At 43.7% G+C, this 26,209-nt stretch overlaps 2 protein-coding genes across 4 annotated transcripts in view; both read right to left on the bottom strand.

Moving 5' to 3' along the window:
• Positions 1-19,466, bottom strand: part of mapk8ip1b (mitogen-activated protein kinase 8 interacting protein 1b) — a 57,807-nt gene extending 38,341 nt beyond the window's left edge. For 2 of the 3 annotated variants that reach the window (XR_015100517.1, XM_086107663.1), the window contains exons 1-6: positions 19,066-19,466; positions 13,500-13,611; positions 8,899-9,153; positions 3,873-3,954; positions 1,455-2,570; positions 439-514 (exon numbers count right to left, since the gene is read on the bottom strand). Coding sequence is in view for 2 of the 3 variants with exons in the window: in XM_086107663.1 (XP_085963789.1) it covers positions 439-514; positions 1,455-2,570; positions 3,873-3,954; positions 8,899-9,153; positions 13,500-13,611; positions 19,066-19,142 (1,718 nt within the window). In the remaining variant the exon portion in view is untranslated. Of the gene's footprint in view, positions 1-438; positions 515-1,454; positions 2,571-3,872; positions 3,955-8,898; positions 9,154-13,499; positions 13,612-16,227; positions 16,381-19,065 lie in introns of those variants that run through there. The other variant, XM_086107664.1, reaches the window with a different exon arrangement.
• A 188-nt stretch (positions 19,467-19,654) lies between these two features.
• On the bottom strand, positions 19,655-23,080 carry LOC147207965 (guanylyl cyclase-activating protein 2-like). The gene is made up of 4 exons (XM_086107665.1): positions 22,510-23,080; positions 22,263-22,412; positions 21,732-21,840; positions 19,655-21,645 (listed from the first exon to the last, which is right to left on the bottom strand). The coding sequence occupies exons 1-4, from the start codon at positions 22,705-22,707 to the stop codon at positions 21,518-21,520; spliced, it is 585 nt and encodes a 194-aa protein (XP_085963791.1). The 5' UTR covers positions 22,708-23,080; the 3' UTR covers positions 19,655-21,517.
• Between the last annotated feature and the right edge of the window lie 3,129 nt (positions 23,081-26,209).

Below are 26,209 nucleotides of genomic sequence, written 5' to 3'. Positions count from 1 at the left end.
TCATTTACAATGTTTATTCTTGTGCTGATCAATGTGCACTGTCCCAATGAAATACATGAATTAAAAAAAAAAAAAACGCAACAAATGAAACAACAGGCTGGCTGGCGCTTGTTGGGCAATTGTTACCAAACGAGTGTTCAATCCAGACAAACACTCAGATCAGAAAGCCGTGCTTAGTTATGTAAGCGCACATTTATTAGTCATATTTGTAGTTGCTGCCAAATGAAAGATTTTACATAATCTGGATTATTTGCTGGTCTGCTTATCCTGTCCGATCCAATGGAAAAACACATTTCTTGAAATAAAAGGATCTTTGTTCCTTTGTTTTCTCAAAGAGGGAAAGAAAGGAGTCAACATTGTGAAAGGTGTTCCTGTAGAAATACAAAAGTAGCTCTCATTTTTTTTTTTTTTTTATTCCCATGAATATTTTTGTGTCACCTGTAGACAGCTCTATGACTCTGATCCTGCTCCTCTCCATTTATGGTGCAGGAAAATAAGCCAAAAGACTCAGCACCTAAGGCACCACAAAAAAAAAAAAAAAAAAAAAAAGAAGAAAATGGTCAGTTTTAGAGACACAAATGACAACAAATGGATACATGTGCAAAATGAACAAAACTGTTTTGACTTTTTGCATGGTTGAGGACCACATGTCCGGGAAGAGTTTTGCAAAGCTCAGAAAACAAAGATGTACAACGTCAGGAAAACAAGAGATTTTTGCAACTAATCATGCACACAAAACAAATGGAGCATATTTTTCTCTTTGGGCCAAAGTGAGCATGGCGTCCCCTTCCTTTGCCTAAATGATTTCCTGACAAATCAGCATTTAGCATCAGAATCAGATTTATTAGTCATGTATGCAAGAAACACACGAGGAATTGACTTCCCAGTTACAAAACAGACAAGACAGCAATAACAACCATGGGAGAGACAGACCGAAAAGTCTGGCGGGTTGCTGTTAACCACCCTGATAAGGAAAACAGTCAGGAAGAGGAGGGAAAAAAAAGCCCAAAAGACTCCAACCATTCTCCTTAATGGGAGGATGGTTGGAGCCGGAGAAAAAAGGAAAAAAAGATTTTATTTAAATTTAATGCAGGTGACTGAAGGCTAAGGCCTTGGCAAAAATACAAAAAAAAACCCCAAAAGATGTGATTTTGTCCCTCTCATGTAATCTGTCATTTGAAATTTCGTTTCTCAAAAACGGTGTCAATTAAAACAGATTTCCTCATAAACTTCTTCAATTGAACCTTTTTAGATTGTGAATTGAAAAAAGTGTCTGGTGAAGGAACGGAATGTTATCTGCTCCACGGCGCGAAAATAAAACTTGATGAATACCTGCACTTTTTTTAAGCAGTGCATGTTATAAAAAAATCAATTTAAAAAAAGTACCGGTACACATTTCCAATGCTAAGATTTCCAGTGCAACCCAACCGGGTGTTGAGAAGACGCCGACTTACTTGATGAGCTCGAGCGCCCGTTCATGAAGACGTTGAGGAACTTCTTGGAGAAATGCAGGTCAACATCTGGCGTGGAGTCTTCGGACAGACACGCCGTGGCCTCTCGTCGGACTCCCCCCAAACGGCCGCAATCTTCCTCGCCGTCTCCCTCCTCGTACTCTTCCCCGACGGCGGACTCGTAGGGGGACGAGACGCAGTTGTCGTAGACGGTGGCCGAATCGCTGTCGTCGCTGTAACCTCGGTAACACTGTCTCAAACTGACGAGCTCCAACTGAGCGTGCTCGTCCACCACCAGCGTGTATTTGACCGAGTCGTACGACAGGCCGCTGGCGTCGGAGCTCATGGAAGTTCTTAGCAGGGCGGCTCTGCTGTTGCCCCTTTCCACTTTTCCCACCGCCCTCTTGATTCGCTCGTCCATGATGATTCTGTCCACGTCCTCGTCCTCCCCGCAGTAGCTTTCGTCCGTCGCGTCCACATACTCGACGGACCCCTTGAGACTCAAGTCCAGAGCCAGGGAAGGATGAGTTGATAGCGCCATGCTAGGCGGCGTGATGAGCGATTCGACGCAGGAGGCGTAAGAAGGCGGGGCGATGTAGGCTTCGTCCTCCTCGTAGATGGAGGCGTTGGACTGGTCAGCCAGCGGCTGGTAAGGAGGCGGGCCTTCTGTATCGGAGCTGATGGACATGCGACCCTGCTCACTCAGCTGCGAAAGGAAAGGCCGGTCCTGCGTGCAAGGGGGCTCCGAGGGATTCGAACAGCGCTGCACTGGGGTCAGATATATCTCCTCTGTTGGCTCCAAAGGAGCCTCGGGGTGGTACTGGATCCTCTCGTGTTGGTAGCCACTTCCATCCACCTTCCCCGCCGGATAGAGAGGAGCCGGTTTGTAATTCTGTGGCGGTGGCGGCGGCGGCGGCGGCGGCGCAGGTGCCTTTTCCTGAAACTTGGGCCGCGTCGACGCCGGCGCCGTCGAGCTTTGCAAAGGTCCGGATGGGTGCGAGTGCTTGCAGGGAGCGTCGGTGGAGGTGCCCCGGTCTTTGGTCTGCGCGCCGCCTCTGCCGCTCCGCACCTTGTCCTCGTCGCTCAGGCAGCTGTGCTCGCGCGGCGGCGTCAGCTCACCTGGAAGACGGGAAAAGACGCGCAGCGAGACGAAGACGGCCGTGCAAACACACACGCACAGAAAAACACAAAAGCCACACGCGTAGACAGAGTTTGAGAACATGATGCAGGCATGAGCGTGAAAGGCAGACATGGCAACAAAACAGAACGCGGAAAAACCGGAAGAGCAAAAAGGATGCAAGGTTAGGTAACATATGTCAGGATTACTCAGATAAATCCCCATTACTCATAAAAAAGTCAACGTACGCCTTCGTCATGGTGATTGACCGACCGGTTATGTCATAATCCGCGGCCAGGAAGTGCTCACACGGTGATTTTACGAGGGATGATACGCGGACGTTAGCAGATGAGCAAAGAGCTGCTGAGTCTTTTCAATGCAATTCGACATTTAAGGGACAAGAAATACAATGTTGAGATACTGTGGAGTTCTTGGATTACTACTGAGCAAACCTTGCAGCTGAGTACACAACTACTACATTTACGGAACTTTTTTTCATTCACATCTTAGCGCTTGAATGTAAAAATAAAGAAATTCAAGATGAAAGTGAAATTGGTATCTCGGATCATGTTGGATTTTGAGGCGATGACCTTATTTGACTTACAGTAAATCTGTCGTCGATCTTGCGTAGCGCAGACACAAATTATTGAACTACTAAAAAAAAAACAAATCACATTCGACTGAACTTATCGTTTGTCTGTTGGTCAAATGTGTTTTTTTTTTTGTTTGTTTGTTTTGAAATGTAAGCTCCAGATTTGACGACACCACACTAAAAATGAGCGATTCATTTGAAAAGTCCTTCACACAAACTCACAAGGTCCTACTTGTGAATTAAAAATAGCAGCGACAAAACTAAAATGGGACGGGCGCAGCGGACCGAACATGCGAGAGCAACCGAGGCAAGTTGTCCCGTCGGGATTTTGTACAGATTTCTTGCCAATTGTCTTTTGAGTGTACAGAAATGTTTTGTTCCCCCCCCCCCCCGTTTGTGATACTGTCGGGATTGCATCCAGCTTTGCCTCACGTGATGCGGTCAAGAGAGTTAAAGCAATGACTCGAGACAGCTCGATGCTCGTCCCCGACGTACGGAAGCATGCAGACGCACACAGTCAATCAGCAGTCTAAGCAGCTTGCTATCAAAAGCACTCAGCCGTGACCATTTAAATTCAAACATGAGTGTCATTCTGTGACTTGTCAAGAACAAATTCAATCGGGAAAAATGCACACGCGGGTCTTCACATGCCATGTCTCCTTCATCAATTAAGTTCATATGAGGCAAATTTTTAAAAAAAAAAACAACTCACCAGTTTTGAGAGGTGAAGATGAGCCTGAAACTTTATCCTGCCAGCTGTATTTCTTGCCAAAGGAATTGTTGTTTAACGTGTCCTGAGGAAAAGCAGAGGTCAAGAACGAATGAAGGAAGTGGTGGCAGCAGAAGAAGATGAAGAGAAAGAGCGACCAAGCTCTGGATCCTGAGACTCCACCTTTTGTCCCCAACTCACCACACAGCACACACAAAGCTTTTTTTTTTTCCCCCCTGGTGAATATGCACTGAATGAGTCTTTTGTCTGTGCGTAGTGGTGTGAATTTAAAGGGAACCAGACCCTTTCCCCAGTGGGAAGACATACAGGTACAATGATTAACTGTAACTTTCTACACTATTTTACTTTAAAAGTAGAGACAAAAAACAAAACAAAAAAAAAGAGTGATATTTGTCCTCAAAACATCTTGCTGCTTTGTGTTTTTGATACACTGTACACTAGGGGTGCCCACATTTTTTGGACCGAAGATGGACTTTTCGATCAACCAACCTCCCGCGATCGACCCGTTACCGCGCACGCGCACGCACATACTGTACACACGCGCGCCATGATGAGCAACAGCCAGACGCGGAGGCGCGCGACGCACTTTTGCAGCCTGTTAACGATCGTAGCTCACGCGTACCGTTTTTAAAGCGCTTCCCTCGGCCCTCTAGATTCCTATTCTTTGCCCGTGCCCTCGGTGAACTGTATGCGAAACAAACTCCGAATGCGAATAGTGACAACGATAAAAGATGTAGCGCAACAGCTCTGATCACTAGCTGCAATTGCAGACTGCTGAGCGCTAACGACTTCCGGCGGCGCAGATCACGCGCCACCGTAGGTTAAAGATTTACCTGCTTTATTTGATTTTATATTTTTAAATACTTTTTGTGAAAATGAGACTGATAGGATGATTAGGGTGCAGTGTACATTAACACAAAAAAATATATTACAAACATACACAAAGACACACAAATGGTTGTTTGTTTTTTTTTCTCCTCTGCACGCCTCGCGATCGACTTGGGACCAGTCCGCGATCTACTGGTCGATCGCGAGGTACCGGTCGATCGCGATCGACATAATGGGCATCCCTGCTGTACACGGGTATACAGTACAAATGTAGAGCAAATGGGATCCAAATAAAGAACTGGAAAGTCCTGCGATCCAAATATCCTCTTGCAAATATCTGGTTCCCTTATCCTATATTCACCCGCCGATGCATGACTCACTTCCCAATCTTGCATACCAGGCAGTGACCGGAGCTGTCGCCGTGGTAACGAAAGACGTGGAACCATCTCGCCAGGAGTAGGAAAAAAAAAAAGATGATGGCTTGGGGAAAATGACTCACGTGGCGTGCTTATTAATAACTCAGACAGACGTGAACGTGATGCGGCATGACGGAAAACGAAGACCTGCCACAATGCCGATATCGGACCTGTCATTGAGAGCGAATGATGTGTCCGCAGATGAATGACTTCAGGTCGATTTTGCCTGCGAGGCCACATTTACTCTGACGTACAAGTGCGGTGTAACCAGATGGGAGATTATCAAGACTCAGGATTAATCCTGATATCACGTCGGCCTCTCTGTCTGAACGCGTTTACTCAAAGGGTTTTAGAGAGGGCAAACAACAAAATAAAACCTGCTTGTGTAAATCAAGGCGAACAAAAAAAAAAACACATTTACAAATGTTTGTCACTAAAAGAGTCACGGCAATGAACTCCCCGACACTCAAAGTACTGTAGTTTGTCCCTCTTGTTTTTCAGCCATAGAAGTCTGCCAAATGAAGCAGAACCGAATACACGGTTGACGTTTTTATTGATTCACTGACCTGGAAGCAACCACCCAGTTGCCTCCGCGTCGCTCGACAACTCTCAAGCACTCGGGTTGGAGAATACGACCCAGAAATCGTCGGCACGCTTGCCTGTTATGTAATCATCTCGGCCGCAGAGGTCGGTGAGAGTTTCACAATCGGATAGGATCCCCGTCCGCCCGATGGATGAAATCGCAATGAAAGCGACAGCAAGCACCAACAAATTCATCTATCGTCATTTTTCGTCATTGTGTCTGTTTTCCAACAACCACACATACTTTGTATTGCAGGGCCACTACGAGTAATGATATGGTTAAGTGTACATACACAATGTACCCTATTTTACGGATTATAAATTGCTCCGTAGTATAGGCCGTACCAGCCATAAAATGCATAATAAAGACGGGAAAAAAACATATATAAGTTGCACTGGAGTATAATGTCTTATTTTTTGGGGGGGAATCTATTTGATAAAATCCAACATCAAGAACAGACATGTCATCTTGAAAGGCAATTTAAAATTAAAAATAAAATCGAGAACAACCGGCTGAATATGTGTACGATATGCTAACATTACCTGACGCATAAATAACGAACTGAGAGCCAATGAAATCTTCTCCATCCTCTGTGTCATTTTTAAACAAGCCCGCCAACTCCGCAGGTAGAAGATGCGGCACTTCTTCTTCTACGTCGCTTATGTCAGACTCGTCATCGATTTAACAGCACAGGCCTAGAGCGCCCTCTTGCGGTTTAAAGTGAACCGATGTCACCCATGGCAAACAGGTCCTAGGTGAGGGACCAGACAAAGCACGGCTCACAAAACCCCTTATGATAGATAAAATCGATGGCACTCAGTTTCCCTTGCCCGGACGCGGGTCACCGGGGCCCCCCTCTGGAGCCAGGCCTGGAGGTGGGGCTCGTTGGCGAGCGCCTGGTGGCCGGGCCTACACCCATGGGGCCCGGCCGGGCTCAGCCCGAAGAGGCAACGTGGGTCCTCCTTCTCATGGTCTCACCACCCGTGGGAGGGGTCAAAGGGGTCGGGTGCAATGCGAGCTGGGCGGCAGCCAAAGGCGGGGACCCTGGCGGTCCGATCCTCGGCTGCAGAAGCTAGCTCTTGGGACATGGAATGTCACCTCTCTGGCAGGGAAGGAGCCCGAGCTGGTGTGTGAGGTAGAGAAGTTCCGACTGGATATAGTCGGACTTGCCTCCACACACAGCCTGGGTTCTGGTACTAGTTCTCTCGAGAGGGAAAATAACACGTCAAATGATATAATAATAAGTCGCACGCCCGGCCGGCCAAACTATGGAGAAAAAAAAAAATATGATTTATCGTCCGGAAAATACGCTAATGAAATCCAACTCAAGTGTCGTGTGTGTGTGTGTGTGTGTGTGTGTGTGTGTGTGTGTGCGTGTCGAATGATCGAATGCAGTGTGATTAAACAACATCCCCACTAGGTAGCGCCACGACACAAAAATTGTATGAAACATTTGGCAAACCTAAAATATGTGGGATTCAAATGAGGTAGTGTACCAAATCCATGTATTTGTACACACATGGATTTTTATTAAATTTTTTAAATCTCATCAGTGAAACTAGGCAAGTCTAAAAATGTGTGTAGAAAGTGAATGACGGCCAAACAACTCCGCCTTTCGAAGCGGTTGTGACAACTCAAAACGCAGACAGGAAACTCGGAAGGGCAATGGTACGGTGGCTTCAAACAGTCAGTTTTCCACCTCGGGGAAAAGTGGACAAACTAAAGCGCTGACAAATGCGACGCTGCTCAGAAGATCATTTTGACAGCCTACGAGCCTGGAGGAGTGGTGGAGAATCAGCAAGAAGATATTCAGACTGTTGCATAAGCAGACGTATATAAACAGGGGCAAAAAAAAACAACTTACTGTACTCTATTATAATGACACAAAGTTTGTAAAACGGTAAATACCTGACGTGTTATTTTACGATATCCTCCATGATCAAAGGGTGGAACAAAAATTGTTGCATCTTCCCCTACTTCAACCGTTAACGTAACACTGCCTCTTTTAAGTACAACTCCTGTCTTTGACTCTCCCCATTTTTCTCTTGATGTCCATGGGGAGGTAAGCATTTCTAGAGCTAGGGGGTTGGAATAATAATAATAATAATAATAATTCATTTACAAGTTTAAAGTACATTGCTGTGCCAAATAATTTCTGTAGGGGCACGCCGTATTACTCTGATTGGCAGGAGGACCTTGTTTTCTGCTACTTCTGCTGTGCATTGTCAATATTCTGAAACAACAACGCAGGCAGTTGCACGTAGCCGAGACGCTCGCTTTCACACGCACGCGCCCCCCCTCTCTAATAATAATTATATATATATATATATATATATATATATACAGTATATACATATAATATATACATATATAACCACAAAAAGTCCTAAATCACGACGTGACTCCTGAGGGAGCATGATGACTATCTGATGACCAGAAGCATGAACTCTATACTTCAAACTCATTCAATGCCAAGGACGTTTTTTTCTTTTTCGAGGCATCCAATCACAGGTATGGCTTTATGAATTTTTTCCACGTGGTCGGCTAACGAAGAGTCTGAAAACGGCTGTCACTGAATGAGTCGGAGTAAGTTGTGTCTGACAACAGGGTAAAATTAAAATGTCAGAGGGCAACACGGTCGCACCACGATGCCTCAAACACTGACGAAAACTTTGCCACCATAATCATCCGTCACCGCTTACACACCACACGATTCAATTTAGAACTTCCCGTCTATTCGGATGGGTTATTTCATGACTTACTCCATAGCCTTTGAAAAGATAAATGTGCTGTTTGAGAAGACAGCCGACAGGCACGGAGTCCCGTGACACTTTCCCTCACAAGCTCAAATAAGCAATTGTGTACTGGTCCGATTGGCAGTCAACGTACACCGTCACACGCATTGTCTTTACAGTGATCATAAAACAAGGTCACCACTGTTGTTTAAATTGAAATGATACACATGGCAAAGGGATGGAAACGTCTTGACAATAGAAATGTTGGTTCAGCGGAGTGAAATGGAGCAAATGCAAAATTTGTGATTGTCAATAGTAAGATGACATCTATTTGCTTGAAAAGACAAATCAAGAATATGAGATGAAATCTTAATCACCGAAACATCATATTTTCCCACTCAGCTTTATGTATACAATAATGTCAACAGCAACAAAAAATAAACTACCTGTGTGCGGGGCACAATTGGAAAGAGATTCAGTGTTGTCGGTCTCTTGGGCCGGTAGGTATCCATGGTAACGGGTACTGTAGGGTCCTTGGTGACCGGCGGAGGTGCGATGGAGGCTTTGGAGGACTCTTTGTCACCGCGGAAACCGCCAGCACCATCAATGAGATCCAAATGCAGCATCTCTGCCTGGAGCTGTCCGACAGCGCCCAGCTCTGCCCTCCCCGGCCTGCTATTGGTCCCTCGCCTCATGTGGCCCTGCAGTGATTGGAAGGCAGTCAGAGTGGAGAAACAGACAAGAGTGAGCAAGGCAGAGAGGGCGTGCGCGTGTACGAGATGAGGAGACCCAACTGGCCAATTAGAAAATTCCTTGACTTATAGCCTTGCAGTTCTCTCATCACTATCAACACTGAGCTGCTTAGCGCCCAAACACAGCTGAGGATGTTTTGTGGTGAGAGATTGTATTCCCTCCCCCTAGTGCATCCAAGTGTTTAGCTGCCCAGCTTTGCTCTATTTTTTCTTCAACATACACAGATGGTACACGCTTGACATGGCCTAAAAAAATATATTTTTTTTAAATCTCCACTACATTACCAGTTGGTAGCATTATGACGACATTAGCTTTTAAGCAGTAACTGACACAAAAATTGAAGAAAAATAATTTAAAAGGGAGAAGAGCTTGGAGATGTCTCGCTTTACTTCACTATGAGACACACACACACAAAATTGCTCTAAAAATAGGGTGAAAAACGCAGCTCTGCATTGAATTCAGCAGGCCCACATTTCAAAGTTAATTGCAAAGTGAATTGACACAAGATTTCAATATGAACACATTTGGTGAGGTTTTTTTTTTTTTTTTTGGTGTGGCATGACATTTTTTTACACGATAGTACTGCATGCATGACAAGTATGCACAGAGGATATTTTTTGAATTTATTTTTGTGCCAGCAGGGGGCAAACCTTTTCTTAACTGCAGGTTGCAGTACTACACTTGTAAACCAAGTCCTGTTAAGTCAAAGGCGTCAAACACATCCAACAGCTGTCAAATTAACTTTGAATGAAATTCACTCCACTTTGGGCCTGATTTCCAGGCACAGACTTGACTTGCTCATGCAAACAGACATGGAAGCTGATTTATTTACTAATCGGATGCATCCAGGATTAGACCTGCTAAACATGCTACGATGTCATCCATCCATTTTCAACACCGCTTATCCCGAAGAGGGTCGCGGAGGTTGCTGGAGCCCATCCCAGCTAACTTCTTTTCTTTTGTTCCATTTCCAGTCCAACACAACAAATTACATCATCCATCCATCTATTTTCTTCAAACTTCATTTTGCCCGAGTCTTTTTTTTTTTTAACGGGCGATTCTCCAATCTAGACTTCTGACACACCCGCATCGTGTGACCTGAAAATTAACAACCAAAGAGGCTCAATGAGTTTTGAGGTTGGTCTCATTTCTCATAGATACGCGAAATAAATTGCCGTGGTGCGGGGGTCGGCAACCCGCGGATCAAGAGCCGCATGCGGCTGTTGAGCGCCGCCCTAGTGGCTCCCTGGGGCTTTTTCAAACATGTTTGAAAATTGAAACAGATTTTTGTTTTGATATGGTTTCAGTTAGAGGAAAAACATGACACAAAAATTCTTCATGTTTTCCAATGCTGTATAAGTGTGTAGAATGAATATTAAATTTCACTATTTCTGTCAACGAGTATTTGCGTCATAGCCTGCGACACCACGTTTCTATTAGTAGGGCGGGATGTCAGTCAGATGGCTGTTGTAAAAAAAAATTTTTTTTTTAAACTGCGTGTCATGTACAATTCACCGAGGGTACTGGCAAAGAATGGGAATCTGGAGGACTGAGAGAAGCATTTTTAAACGGTACACGTGAGCTACGATAGTTAATACGCAGCAAAAGTGTGTCCCGTGCCTCGTTCGTCTTGGCTATTGCTCATTATGGCATGCGTGTGTAGGTGCGTGCGTGTGCGCGCATGTGCAGTAACGGGTCAATCGCGGGACGTTGGTTGATCGAAAAGTAGATCTTCAGTGCATTTTGATAGTAGGCTAATATAGCTCATATAGATAGAAACAGCATGTGTTTCCTTCATTCTAAGGCTTATGGAAGGCTTTTATTTTTGCCGACCGCTGGCGTAGTGGGATCAAAAGTGATACTACCGGTGACGGGCATTGTAAAATACTGGTCTCGTGACTGAATGCTTGTTTGGGGGAGGCGCATCAATAAAACGCCAGCGAGTGGTTTGAATGCTTAAAAGGCTCATTTTCCTTCCCTTCGGCTATTTCAAAGCGAAGATCAATATCTGCTAATGCGACCCGCTTCCGCCTGCACCCTTCTCGTGTTTTACGGCCTGAATTTATAACGGGCCCCTTTGAAAGGCACCGCTGTGTTGCTAGGAGACAAGTGACGACGTGGAGGCGGATGAGGAGCGCCTGCTGCTGCCGGCCCCCTTGGCGACGCTGCAATACTGTGATGCTCAGCTCTCGTCCAATCAGAGAAGCCAAAGCAGGGGGCCGGGGGGGATCTGACAATCATACGAGATCGTAACTTGATGACACACAAATAATCAAAATCATAACTGACTTAAAAAATAATAATAATAAAATTTTAATCTTAAGAACGTCTCACTGTGGCGTTACATTCACCGCAACAGAAGTCAATCTGTTCAGAAGTATAACAGTTGTAACATGGTTATCCACCCTGAATTAAATAATCCTCGAGGCATCCCTGAATTGGGGGGGGGGGGGGGGGGGGGGACCCAAGCAGAGACACAAGATGCATGTCTGTTTGCGTTTGCACTGATGAGGCCGGATCATCTCTTCCCGTGAGTGGATGAGATGACGTGAGCAGTATCCATGGAGGCAGCGCAAACCACCTCTTGCTGTATTTTCAACCCCAACACATGCGGGCGGGAAGTGAAAGTAGGTTGCCATGGAAATAGTGCCAGTGGCTGTTTTGCTGAAGCGCCTCTTTCCGCGCACCCTCGTTCCGCCGTTTCGTTCCTTTTCATCTGGTTGCCGCTCACATCCAGTCTTTACCGTGTTAGTGATTTGTTCTAATTGGTTTTCGAGAAGACATTTTGAAACAATTAGCAACAAGGGCTTCATTCATTCATTCATTTTCCACTACACAGCCTGTTAAGCGTTGCGGCGATTCTGGAGTCGATCCCAGCTGCGCACCTAGGTGCACAGTATGTACAGTCAGTGACTGACAAGACAAGATGAAGCCTGAAGCCACTTGGGAGGGTGAGCACAATGATGATGTCATCACTGTGGGTTGAAGTACATCAAGTGAACGATCTGTGCCGAGGTCCCACACAGCCCCACACACTCCCCGCTTTCTGAAAGTCTATCAACGCTTTATGCATTATTAAACAGGGCTGGGCTTTCTCCACACATTGCTGAAATGCTGAAATATGACGAGATGATGCAGAACACCTGTCTGCGCCTGATGATAAATTCAGTCGCGCTCGGGTTCTTTTTGGGCAGAAACAAATTTATGGGGGACAAGGTTGTTAATTCATCATTGTAGCCCGAATCAAATATCGGGAAGTAAAGCAGAGTAAATTGGTATCATGGAAGTCGAGTCAAGTGTAGCTTTTATAAAAAATTAAAAAATCTCAGATATGTTACAGCGTTACGTGATCATACCGCACCCCTCTTGAGGACTCACAAAAGCTCGGTATTGCTGTGCTACCGTCTACCATCTTAGTTTCAGATGCACCGAAATTGAACGTTGTCTGGTTCATGTGTTTATCCAAATCGTAACGAAGGCTTGAGTAAGCCCGACTTATGCTTCCAGCACATTTCTTCCATCTGCAATAAAATGAGTTTCATCACAGCATATGCGTACATGGCTTCCGTTCAACAAAGGCTGTTCTATGATTAGTAACCCAATTACGAAGGCATGACAAAGCACGCGTAGAGACCCAAAAATATCGAATGCTCATCTGCTCGCAAAAAAATGACTCAAGGGGAACGAAAGCTTTCGACCTTCCCGTTGCCTTGGTTACAAGAGAAGAAACGATTGGTGGAGTTGATGAAGGAGGAGGCGTCGATGGGTTCAGAGCGAATGGAGCCCCCAAAAAGATCTGACAGAATAATACATTCAGCTCGCTTTTTTTCGCTGTAGCAGTTCACTCCTTTTTGCTGATAGTTCAAACATGCTCCAGTTGGGGAAAAAAAAGGAGGGGGGGGGGCTAAGACAGAATGCCCAAAACTTGCTCTAAGCTTACAGAATGAATATTAACTTGTAAATGTCAATTATTAAGTTGATACAGTATAATGGCAGGAAGCCTGCACAACAAAAATGGACATAATGTATTTTTTTTAAGTAATTTTGTCTTTCCAGCCCTTATCTGTTTGGTTTTTTTTTTCAACATTATACATGAACACCCTTCAAAACATGACTGAGCAGGAATAAAGTCCTTAATCTCCAGATGGCAAAAGCCCAGCTTCACTTTTGTCTCCAAAATGCGTGAACCTTGCTGAATACAAGAAACTGCAGCAGACAACAAAATGCACGGTATGAATTTTTAACAGGGGGAAAAAAAAAAACAAAGTTTGAATTCCTTTTGCTCTAGTCTTACCTTGATATCTGGGCCATTGCAGTTGAGGCTCATCCCACGTTCGTCTGTGATCTCCGTAATCTCTGACAGGTCATCGTCTTCAAACTCACCCAAGCTAATGTCGTGAGTCAACCTGGGAAAAAGGGATTCAAGAGAAAGTGACAGATTAGAGAGCAAATACAAACTTAATCAGGAATCAACCTCCTCTTCAAATTGCTTTGAGCAAATTAGCACAAAGTCATAAATTCGGAACTCTCAAGAGGAAATCCGTTGAATGGTAACCGTTGTACCAATTTCAAACAACCCAACTTTATTTATGAAGCACTTTTCCTCCAAAAGGAAGCAACTCAAACTGCTTCACGTTACAAAACCACTTCGAACGTCGCTCCTCAAATGAAGTCGGCGATGAGCAAAATTGCTCCTTAAATGGCAACGTTTACTTTGAGTTGTGCGTCCTTATAATCGCGGCGCTTTAGCGGCACGTTTTATGCCGCCTTTGCTTCACGGTGGTTGTTCCATTCACGACTCAATCCATTCAATCAGATGAAATGGCCCCAGGATGACCCTGCTATCGAGATTATTCTCCACAAATGCATCCTAAACTGCAATCGTGTTCAACATGACGGCAGCGAGAAAAACATTATGAGTTTTGTTTTTATACAAAGTCTTTTTAAACGAGGTGAAAATGCAGACATGATTTATTTCTATTACAACGGTACAAACATTACATAGAAACACCTCTCTGAGACAAAAAAAATAATACAGACACAAGCTACAAGTTTTGCATTACCAGCCCCCCCACAAAAAAATAATTTGAAGTGAACTCTGAGGATCCAGAGCAGCTAACTTGTGTCTTAAGGAGGGAATTCTCTCTTGGGTTGACTCTGATCATTAATTTACTGTTAGGTCATTTTGGACCTTTTCAAGGGATGTATCGTCATCCTCCTAAGACCGCAGTATTAATTCTAATTCATTTCACATTGGACCAGTAGTGTTCGTGTAGATTGTTTTTATTCCTAAGCATGAGTGTTCAATATATACTGCAGGACTGGTCTAAAAAGATCAAAAAGAATGACTCTTCCCATTCATCCAGGTCATTTCATTCTAAGAGCATTGAATCGCAACTGGACTTTAGATCGTCCAGTTGCGAAAATCCTTCTCAGCTTCGAAGACAGACCTGCTACGTCTGAAATGACAAAATCGTTTTCCCTTGTCCCTTTTGGAAGTCTATCTCCTTTTCACAAATTTAATTTGTGCCTTCGTCACATCTCGGCTGGGTTACTGAAATGCACTTTATTTTGGCGGAAGCCAATCCTCCATGAAGCGTCTCCAGTTGGTCCAAAATGCTGCTGCTCGCTCGTCTCTTGACTGGTACTCGTAAGAGAGAGCACGTAACTCCGCGACACATGGTCGGTCAGCCTTTGCTGTCGCGCCGTTTTCTCACGCATTCAAATCCAACACAGCTGGGGGCTGTTTCAACAAAAACAGGAACTTTTAAGACAAGTTTTGTGAAGTAAAAGTAGATTTTTTACTGCAGCTGTTTTACACTAGGCGGCCCGGTAGTCCAGTGGTTAGCACGTCGGCTTCACAGTGCAGAGGTACCGGGTTCGATTCCAGCTCCGGCCTCCCTGTGTGGAGTTTGCATGTTCTCCCCGGGCCTGCGTGGGTTTTCTCCGGGTGCTCCGGTTTCCTCCCACATTCCAAAAACATGCATGTCAGGCTGATTGGACGCTCTAAATTGTCCCTAGGTGTGAGTGTGGGCGTGGATGGTTGTTCGTCTCTGTGTGCCCTGCGATTGGCTGGCAACTGATTCAGGGTGTCCCCCGCCTACTGCCCGGAGATGGCTGGGATAGGCTCCAGCACCCCCCGCGACCCTAGTGAGGATCAAGCGGTTCGGAGAATGGATGGATGGATGGATGTTTTACACTAGGCCGGTTTGGAGTCATTGAGTTTATGAGGCTTGGAACTGAATGAACATCTCCAGCATCTTTTGCATTTCCTGTTTCCCTGATTAACAACAACAACATGTGTATTGCCTGTCTTCTATTTGAAGCTGACTTAATAAAAATAAAAAAAATGAACCTGTACCTAAATGCAGATCTCAATTCAGCTGACGAAAACATTCTAAAAGTGCATGTTATGACATTTCCTTGTTTCGGTTGTTCCCAAACAAAGTGGCCAACAACATCTGTCAAGAGCATCACACACTTGACATTTTGACCCTGGCATTTAGTTATTAAATCAGATGGTTGGACAGTACACCTGCATCTGTCCCAGATGATTCACAGCTTTATGCTCCTAACTTCGAGACCACAGTGGTGCAAGCTGCTAGCCATTCATCAGCTTCGCCCTCTTGCAAGGACACACTTAGGACCGGAGCAAGACGCTCCTGTCAGATGCCACATCCACATAACTCATCCATCGTTTGATGGATGAAAACCAGCCCAGCACGGGCCAATTTACACAGCACTCTTCCTGCACTCATGCCACTGTCATAACAACATGAGGTGGGCTGTGCATTCCCTGGTCAAGCTATTTCTTTTTGCTCTGCAGGCACAACATCTCTTCCCAGGACACACAAAGCCATATGCATATCCCTCCATTCAAGGGCAAGCCTGCCCCAAGCTTTAACATGCAAAGAGTCGACAAATAGAGAGAGCGCGTTAACGGCCGCACACAAACACAAGGTCACGCGGCCATGTTGCAACATTCCAGTCAAAAAGACAGAAAGCGTGGCGACGTGTCCTACCATTTTTCCCATTGGTCCTCCATCCAACCCTCTTCTCCTTCCCCTCCCGAGTCCATACTGTAAGTGAGGAGGGCATCCGAAGCCGAGAAGAGGAGAAGGAGCGAGGGGTTTTGAGAGTGAAGAAGGTGGGGGGAGCGGGGGGGGGGGGGGGGGGAGTGGGGGGGGGGAGCATCAAGGAGGAGAGCTGGGTGGAGGTGCGGCTCACACAGGTCGATGCAAGAAGCGTTACATTGCCAGCTTGCTGTTGCTTCTTTGCACAGAAGCGATACCGTGAGGGAATGGTTTAAAGCAGAGAAGCTCGGGCCGGGGGGGGAGTGTTATCTAATCTGTTCCCGCCTCTCTTTTCCACTCTGATGTTTAGTCTGCCTGTGTGCATCAGATTTACTATGCCAAGGCAGGAAAACGCTGGCGTAAGCAGAATACTTGCCGGACAGAAAGCCCGGACAAGAGAAACATCAGCACAACGGGGCACTCCTCTCGCTATGCACCACGGGTATGCTCAATTATTCATGAGGCCCATTGATCACACACACGATTTTTTTTTTAACCTTTTGTTATTCCCTTTCTATTCATCTGAGCAAAATACTGTCGATTGTTGGTCCAAAATCACCAAGCATACAGCAGTTAGAATACAGTCGACACTCTTGGTCGTAAATCAAGAAAAGCACACTACTCATCAAATTATAATCATGACTAGATTTTGATGCGAGAAGAAGAAACAGAAAAAAATGCGTACATCAATGAAGGATTGATAAAACAATGCGATCATCCACCCATCCGATCGTTTCCTGATCCGCTTATCCTCCTCACGAGAATCACGGGTGTGCTGGAGCCTAACCCAGCTGCCTTCGGGCAGTAGGCGGGGGACACCCTGAACCGGTTGCCAGCCAATCGAAGGGAACACATGGACAAACGACCATCCGCGCTCACACTCTCACCTTTACACATTCACCCCATACCAATTTGTTTTATTTGAAGTAAAGGCAAAATCATTCAAAATAAGTCATCTATCCAAGTCCTTGTGAATGGTCGATGAAGAATTGGAACACAGACAGCTGGTGAGGGCATGGCGGTGATGGAGGAAAACAAGGCAACAACAACAACATATGGCTCCACTGGGATGAAGCCAATTTCAGGGCTAAAGATGACAAGCTTTCCCCTTCTCTGACAAAAAAAAAGCAATTCTGAAGCAATCAATTGAAGACAACCTTGTGCACACTGATTACCCGTGAGCCATTTAAAAATAACATCAAAGAATAATCGACTAGTTTGGCCGACTCGCCGTGTATTGTTGAAATGTGTTCCGAATAGGATTTGGAATCGTTTTATAGCGATTAAAAGCACGGATAATACAATGGTTGCAAAGTTAAATTTGAAGCAAGATGGGGTTTTTTCGAAAGGATTTGGCAGGATGTTAAATGAAAATCCACTATAAATTGTGAAGTATTTTTTATAACGGCATATCCGTATGGTGTGCATCATGAACTGCATTTTGTTCACGCAAAGACGTTTGGCACAGTAGTGAAGGGGTGCATCATTTCATAGAACTTCCACCTCAAGATTTATCATTTGATTTATAGCAGGTTAGACGATCCTCTTTCGCTCTTGCCATTATTGATTTTACAAAATCAATTATTCATGTGTGCATGTGTTCCTTGCAGTAACACCCTGTGAAATTGTAACATATGCGCTACTTGGTGTTAAGTTGGCTCAGACCAATCTTATTTGCATATCTGGATATTTTATTGTATATAACATACTGAAGCAACTGTTGGTTGCGAACTCTTCCTGCTCCATAAAGTGCATCAAAACGATTCACAGCGCTTCACTTTTTTCAAGGTTTTGTGTTAAGAATGCAGTGATTTGAACAAACAATTCAATCTTTATACCCTTGACTATATTTCATATACGCCACATTGATATCCTGTCTCAACACTTGTTGAGAAACGGCTTTGAAAGTGACATCGATTTAATCTCTCGAAACAAATACAGAATTGCTTGTTGACAAGATTGCAATAGCACGTTTGTGACATATTGCTAGTCTTTTTTTCTCTCTCTTTGCGATTGAGGACTTGTTCAGTTACATTCAGGATTTTAAAAAAAACATGATTGCATTTGTGTCTGACTTGGATTCATACAAATCCTGAAATGGTGTCTTGAAACTATTATATTTAACTCAAGAGAAAGGGAAGATTCCCTGTATGACACCAAAATCAAAATACTTATCAGTAACAAATTATTTACAATTAGAATATTAAAATAAATCTCCTTTCACGTAAAAAAGAAACAGCAGGTAATTAATCAACATAGAAAAAAGTAAACACACAACCCATAGGAAAATATATCATTCAACCATTATACTTTTTTTGTATTAATTTATTATAGTGATACAGTAGTATGCAAAACTGCTGGCATGATTAAGCACAGAATTTGTACAATATTTGTAGTTCCTTTAGTGATTCAGTACGATAAACTGCTTGATAACACAACATAGCAATTCACAATGAAAAAAATGTCATGTTACCATTTTGAAGTGATGGTTTACTTTTGTAGATAGATAGATAGATAGATAGATAGATAGATAGATAGATAGATAGATAGATAGATAGATGTCGAACGGAATCAGAAGACTCAAAAGGAGCTGGGACGAAATAAAAACAGCTACAGCTGCACCTCAGATCATAAAACACCCCCAAAAACCATAACACAGAGAGAACCAAAACACCGAGAGACTCCATCAATACCGAATGCACGAACTCAATGGCCGCAAGCCAGCTAGCAAGCAAACAAGCATCTCAGCCCTCCTCATTGAACCCAAGCCTCGCCGCCGTTTCTTACCTGCGGCTGGCTGCAGACTTGTGTTGAAGATTGCGGTCGGGCTGCTGGCTGCCTTCCCGCTTTTCGCCGTCCGCCATGCTGCTCGCCCGATCATGTCTCCGTTAGCATCGAGGAGCGAGCAGCAGCGCAGCCGCCCGGCGGTCGGTTGGACTGACACACCTGACGCGAGAGATGTGATACCGTAGGCTGCGATAGGATGATGCCTTCATAGACTGTCGTAATTTGGAAAGCCCCGGATTGTGCTCAGGCATGTGAAATACAGCATACTCTATTAGGGTTGATTCGACACTGCGTTGGCATAGTTTATGATGACATTTGTAAATTAATTATCGGGAGTTCTTATGAAAATGGGTCAGTCCACCACCCCATGCCACTTCCCAGTACTTTGTAATGTATATATGCATACACAAAAATAACAGGTAAAATGCAAAAGTGGGCATAAAAATAGAAGCTGCGTCAGGAATTAAAAAAATAAAACAAATATAAATTAAAGTAAGCAGTAAAAGTACAAGGCGCCGTCGACTTCTTTTTGCTCTAGGTCTATTATTGATAAGTCATTCACCCAAAGGCAAAGAAATGCAAGGCAAGGCAGTTTTGTTCAATACTGTATAGCACATTACATAATCAAGGCAACTCATCGTCCTTCACACAAGCAAAGAAACAACACTTACAAGCATTTACGAACACAACAGAGGCAGAGCAGAAAAAACAAAAGTATTTACAAAAATTACCGGAACGTGACACCTTTAAACACAGCAAAAAAAAAGAAAAAAAAAAGAAAAGGACAATTTCCGGTCTTGAGTGGAGGAGGCTACATCTTCAACACCTTGTGCTTCGTGAGTTAATTTTCAACTTTTTTTAATGTTATTTCAATGGCCATTATTGATTTCCTTCTTTTACATGAGGGTACAATTTTGTCAATGTGTGTATGTAGGTGGAATATCGCTATAAAGTGCCTTTGGTATCCCCACCGGAATCATTCGGTCAGAAAGAAAACATCGCAGAATTATAAAACTCTGAGGTTTTAAATGAAGTTGTCAAACATTTGCACATACATACATTTGTACAAACATAAGTCTCAAAATGTTTCCTTCATTTTACACTTTTTTTAAAATCATTGAATCGATATGATTTGAGAATTTACCACACACCGCTTTGCTAATTACTTTGTGTCTCAATGAAGTAGTTAAATGATGCTCGAGTAAATCAATATTCGTCTACAAAGTTTTGTTGAACATTTATTGAACAAGTTGTTTCATGAAATGAGTCATTTTGATCATTTGATCATTCTGCCATTTGTGAGGGGGACCTCCTTTAGCGTGACGGGGACTTTTTTGTTAGGACGTTGCAAGAACAAATGGCTTCAGATCGATGACACATTGATCAACTACTTTCCTACATGTCATTTTGATTAGATCTTTTCACTAAGCATTGGTTTAAAATGCAGATTATTACGGCCCCTCAGAGGTCAGGAAGGGATAAAGCATATGGATTACAGGGTTAAACTCACAACCACTGGCTAAAAATAAGCCCCTCGGTTGAAGTCAGGTGGCACATGAACAAGTTTTTATTCCATTTAGTTGCAGACTGCACAGGACGCTATATGGAGCGGTCGCTTCATATTGAGTATTAATATGACCAATAATTATTTGCTGTTTGTATCTCTCACACACGCACGCACACACGGATACACACAATCCAGTTTTGTGTCTGCAGAAGTAAAAGGCATGCAATCTAGTAAAAGTTCTTTCGTAAAATAAAATTTTAAAAATGGGACACAACAATAGCACATTGCGTGAGATCTTTTTACTTGCTTCGCAGCATGACATTCTTTATAAGCATTATGTACATTAAAGACAAACAATGGTATTGCTGATTTGATTCCTGATTTGGGTATTTGATTAAATGAGTTGTCGCGGCTGTGTAAAAATAACTAGATTATACAATCTTCTTTAGATTATACGTCTTCGGAGATTTTAACTGCGCATGGTATAAAAGTTTGCCATAAAACAAATTGTAGCCACTTGCACATCTTCCAGTCGATGAACATGGAACTACATGCAAAAAAGACATTTGACCTACGGGTACTGTCTCTTGCCAAAAGCATTTGCTGACCTGCCTTGACTCACTCGTGAACTTTCGTGACATCTGTTTCTTAATCAGTCAGGTTTGAGAAGACGCAGGTCCACTCTTTGCAATGAGAATAGCTTCAGCTCTTCCGGGGAAGCTTTCCACAAGATTTAGGAGTGCGTTTATGGGAATTTTGGACCATTTTTTTCAAAAAGTTGCATTTCCGAGGTCACATGCCGATGTCGGGCAATAGGCCGAGGCCGTCCGTCTCTGCTCTAATTCGTCGCAAAAGGTGTTCTGCTGGAAGCCCTCTGTCAATAACAGCCACGATTAAATGTCTTATCAATGTCTTAAAGGCCTGACGTGTGTAATTTTGCCATTTTCAGAAGTGTGCGCTCTTTCTCCTCTGCTCGAGAACCCAGAGTACAGGATTTATGTCCAACTTCAGCATATTGAGCACCCAGGGATCCTGCTGTGCTCCTCTGATAAACTCTTCCATCGTAATACGACCTGTGGATCAAAGTATAAGAACGATTAATTTAAATACTCTCATCTTGAAGACCTCTCAAAGTTATTTTGCGGTGTACCACGCTTACCATCCCCATCACTGTCAACAGCCTGCAGTATTCGTTCCACAGCGTCGTCGACTGTGAAATGGCACTCGTTGGTGTCCGCTTTTGTGCCTTTCTTGACACGATAAATGCTCTATATGGAAACAAAGGCAACATGATGATCATCATATGAAGCGTACTCCCTGTCGAGGCGTCATGGGAGGCCGAAGCGAGTGGCCAACTCCAACCTGTGATGGTCACCATTGAATCAAAGATTTTATACATTGTCTAAAATTATTTTACTGAAGAAATCCTCATTTTCAAAAAATTAAAGTCAAAAAATTGCAATCATCCGAGACAACATTTTCCAGGGAAGCCAACAGTCACGTAGCAAGTCAACTGAAATACAGTAAACGACAACAACTGTTGGAATGACAATGATGAGGTTGTTACCAACATGATTAAGAAACTTTGTCCACTCCCCACCCCCACAAAAAAAAAAAGAATTTTAAGTTTTATGCTGTTACAGTACACTATATGTACAAAGAAGTCACTGTGCCTGGAATGTAATCTTACGTGGATTATTGACCGGAGCTCCTCCTTGTCAACAAAGCCGTTGTTGTCTTTGTCATACACCTTGAACGACCAGCGCAGTTTATGCTCCATGTCTCCCCGAAAAACCAGATTCAAGGCTGCTACAAACTCGAGGAAATCTATTGTGTTATCCTGAAAGGGAAAATGGATTAAAATCCGTGACGTTAATATGGTATTTTTGGGACACGGATTAAAATGTCTATGCTGCATGAATTTAAAAAGATCTCACCCCGTTGGTGTCAAAAGCTCGAAACATGTTCTCCGCATAATCCGATGCCTCACCCGTTGGATCCACGCCAAAGAAACGCTTGAATTCATGCAGAAAAAGTAGTCCACTCGGGCATTCGGTGACAAATTTTTTATACATATCCTGAAGCGCTTTGACATCGATTTCTTCCGTGTTCTCCGTTTGCTGCGTCTGTCCCATGGTTTGTGTTTTTGTTCTTTTATGCCGTTGGGATGACCTCCATCCTCAAGCGTCCCGACTACAAGTGGGCAACTTATTGACTCTGACGTCCCGTAAAACCCGTGGAATCCCACTGAGCCAGTTTACATTTGAGACAGGTGATTAGTTAGGTCTGGGGATTAAAATGGGATTACATGGTTGGGGTTTCCTTTCAGTGGGTTTGCCTCGGAGCTAAACGTGGAGGTGGAAGCATGTTCAGCAAAGACTTTTGTTTCATGTCGGCATGAAAATTAGTTGACGGCTTTTGCTCAAACCACAAACATTGTCGCGGTTATGAGATTGAGTACCTCTCTATATGCACCTGTCCGGCATGTTTTTGAAATCAGACTGCTGTAGCCCAGTAAAAAAAAAAAAAAAAAAAAAAAAAAAAGAGCTAAAACCGTAAGACACTCAAGGCCGTGCTCATTTTGGAATTGGTATATCAATCCCTTTTAATTAGATTGCACTGCGCAAGGGAGACAAAGCCTTCAAGAGATGTGCAGTGAGATGATCTCCAGGTAGGTCAAATGTAAGTAAAGGGTAACGCTCGGCAATCGTATTTTGAAAAGCCCGCATGTTTGTGCGGCAGATGAATACATGTCTGCGCTGACTCAAAAGGTTTCACAGTAGCCCATCAGTCAATTTGGTTCTAATCTAATCATCGGGGCGTTGAATTCCACTTCTAGGAGTTTGAATTTTTGGAACGCTCTTAATCTGTCAGAGAAATGTGGCAATTGGATATGGAAAATTATTCATTATTTTCAAAAATGTGAACGACAGTATTTTGGGAATGGGAATGAGCTGAAGTCGGAACAGTTTGAATCGGTGAAGAAATGTGGTTGTGCTCTTCTCGCTAAGACATCTGCGCTTAGTTTGAGGTAGAGAGTAAGCGAAACCGAGTGGATGATATGATTCGTCCTGTGGTCAGTTGTAGCTTTTAGGGGTGTTCAATACTACATTTTTTCAGACCAGTATAAGTAATCACTCTTCAAGTACTCACCGATACTGAGTACCGATACCGCGAGTACTTTTGATATATAAAATTTCATTTACTGTTACACATTGATGAAAAATTGGAAACACATAGTGACGCATTACCAACTATTGCCAAGGAGAATTTACTCAATGTCGGATTTTTTCTTTTCCTTAGTATCGGCAGACTCCTTGAGTACCCGACACTTTAAAATCAGGCATGTACCCTTTCATGTCCATAAAATCCCAAATATTGACGGAATTGTTTTGATATTTTCAGAGATTGACCTGGCCGTAGGTAGAGATGTACACATGATTTTTGGTCGGGATTGGTTGTAGTTTTCTAACATTAGGCCCCGGTAAGTTTTTTTACGCGCATATTAAACATTTTAGACTGCCCGCAGGAGCCTCACCTGTATCATGGAGAGTAAACATATATTGATTAATTAAAATTATTTTCACTTTTGATTGTCTTGTATGTGTTTTATATTTTCTTCATGAATCCAATCGTGATTTCCACAGTGAAAATTACTCACTGCGATTTCACTCCAGATGGACTGTCAAGTCAAGAGTGGCAGTCAACGTCCATCCTCACCTCTGTTGCAGAGAACAGTAGCACCATCTATTGGTAGAATTACCGTATTACAACAGAGGAGGCTTTTGGTAGAGTGAGGGCGTGGCAGGTGCAGCTTCATGCATTGGGACTGTTATTCTTCAGGTTGAGCTGGGGCTTATAAAACATTTCCAAATACCAGTCAGTGGTATCGCAAAACCGTCATGCTTTTGTTAGACAGCAAAATATGTCGGGAAAAGCCAACTAAACCATCTGAAATTCATTTTGGGTTAATCCAAGGCACTTTAAATAGTGGCAGTTGTGTGTTGACCCCCATTATAACATGCATTTGAATATGATTGATTCATTCTGAACCAAGTTAGAGTGTAGGAGCTTGTGCACAGTTGTGCAACCACATTATCCATCCATCCATTTTCCAATCCGCTTATCCTCACAAGGGTGTGCTGGAGCCGAGCCCAGCTGTCTTTGGGCAGGAGGCGGGGGACACCCCGAACCGGTTGCCAGCCAATCACAGGGCACACATTGACGAACAACCATCCGTGCTCACATCCACACCTGTGGACAATTTAGAGGGTTCCATAAGCCTGCCATGCATGTTTTTGGACTGTGGGAGGAAACCGGAGTACCCGGAGAAAACCCAGGCAGCCACAGGGAGAACATGCAAACTCCAGTGAAAGGAAAGCCAGAGCCAGAATCGAACCCTACACCTCTGCACTGTGCCTCCAAATACATTATCTCGGTTGTTTAATTCATTTCCCCTTTTAAAAATATATTTTCCCCACTGAAGTTGTACAGGTTGTCATTTTAATTCATTTATCTTGATGTGTTTTTTTTAGAACACAAAATCCTAGCATCCGAACACGGGTGTTTTAACTTATTTTTTCTGACTACTGTACGTGACGCAGATGTGCTGTTCACATTGCATCTTTGTTGGTGTCTGTCATTATGTTGGGACAGTGATAGTATAAAAAAGTGGTTCAAATCAAGTCAGTCCAAACTGAAGGCCCAAGTCATCGTCAAAAAGAACTTACAATCTTGGAAAGATGGGAGAACGTCACTTGAGACCAACTCGTCCGTTCCAAACGTTTTGACACCAAAGCGTTTACATCATCTCAGCGCTGCCCTTGCGATGTACTTGCGTCGTCGTGCACTCGCCGCATAATTCCGTCTTTCTGCGGCCCTGGTGATGCCATTTGTACACCCCGTCCTAATATAATGCCCTCAGATGGTTTGCGCCCCGTCAGCAGACTTAATTGTTAATCTTAAATCACCGCCGCGCTCGGTGAGTCTGTGAGAAACGGATCATCTCCCTGCTGAGTCCACAGTTTGCCTGATGGATTGTGCTGCTTCTGATGCGATTGGATAGATCGGCCCCGATGGAGCGTCTCAACAGTCGAAATATTGTGAGCCAAAAGCTGCGAGGGGAGGGGGCGCTGGATTGACCTTGACACTGCGTGCACCATATTTCAAGCCCATGATGGAGAATGTTTGTCGTTGCGTTTACTCTTGTCGATCCCGCCGCTCTGCTGTCATTTTCATTTCTTCTGCACAACTAACTTCCATGAATGCTGGGACAAAAAATTAATTGACGGCTTTTATATTACTCTTGAATATTGATTTGTAACAGCGGCATCGAGAGTGAAAAGTGCCTGATCATACGACACTAGTCAATCGCCTTCATGTTCCCTTCGACAGCAGCCACCTGATTATGCAAGGTGACATATTATGTATTTTCTTTTAGATTCTATTTAAAACGGTTCCCAGTGGTCTGTGACATACTTTCTCCACAATACCCAAAAGACAATCCCTGTTTTCGAGTAACCGTTTTGCCTAGCGATCATTATGTTTTTCTCCGTTCCCCTTAAAGCTCACGTACATAACCTCGCCTATAGATTTGCGACTCCCAATTCACAAATTAGACTATTCGCATTTAGTTCC

Source organism: Hippocampus guttulatus, chromosome 3 (assembly GCF_054856545.1).
Source record: "Hippocampus guttulatus isolate MCC_2025c chromosome 3, RoL_Hgut_1.0, whole genome shotgun sequence".
NCBI lineage: Eukaryota > Metazoa > Chordata > Actinopteri > Syngnathiformes > Syngnathidae > Hippocampus > Hippocampus guttulatus.
This window is presented reverse-complemented; position numbering and strand designations above follow the sequence as displayed.

Bases quoted from the DNA above. Each gene is read 5' to 3' on its own strand.
- LOC147207965 (XM_086107665.1), bottom strand. From the start codon at position 22,707: ATGGGACAGACGCAGCAAACGGAGAACACGGAAGAAATCGATGTCAAA. The intron at 22,413-22,509 runs GTGAGATCTTTT...TTTCCCTTTCAG, and splicing joins GAGCTTTTGACACCAACGGG to GATAACACAATAGATTTCCT. The intron at 21,646-21,731 runs GTAAGCGTGGTA...TTTGATCCACAG, and splicing joins TGTTGACAGTGATGGGGATG to GTCGTATTACGATGGAAGAG.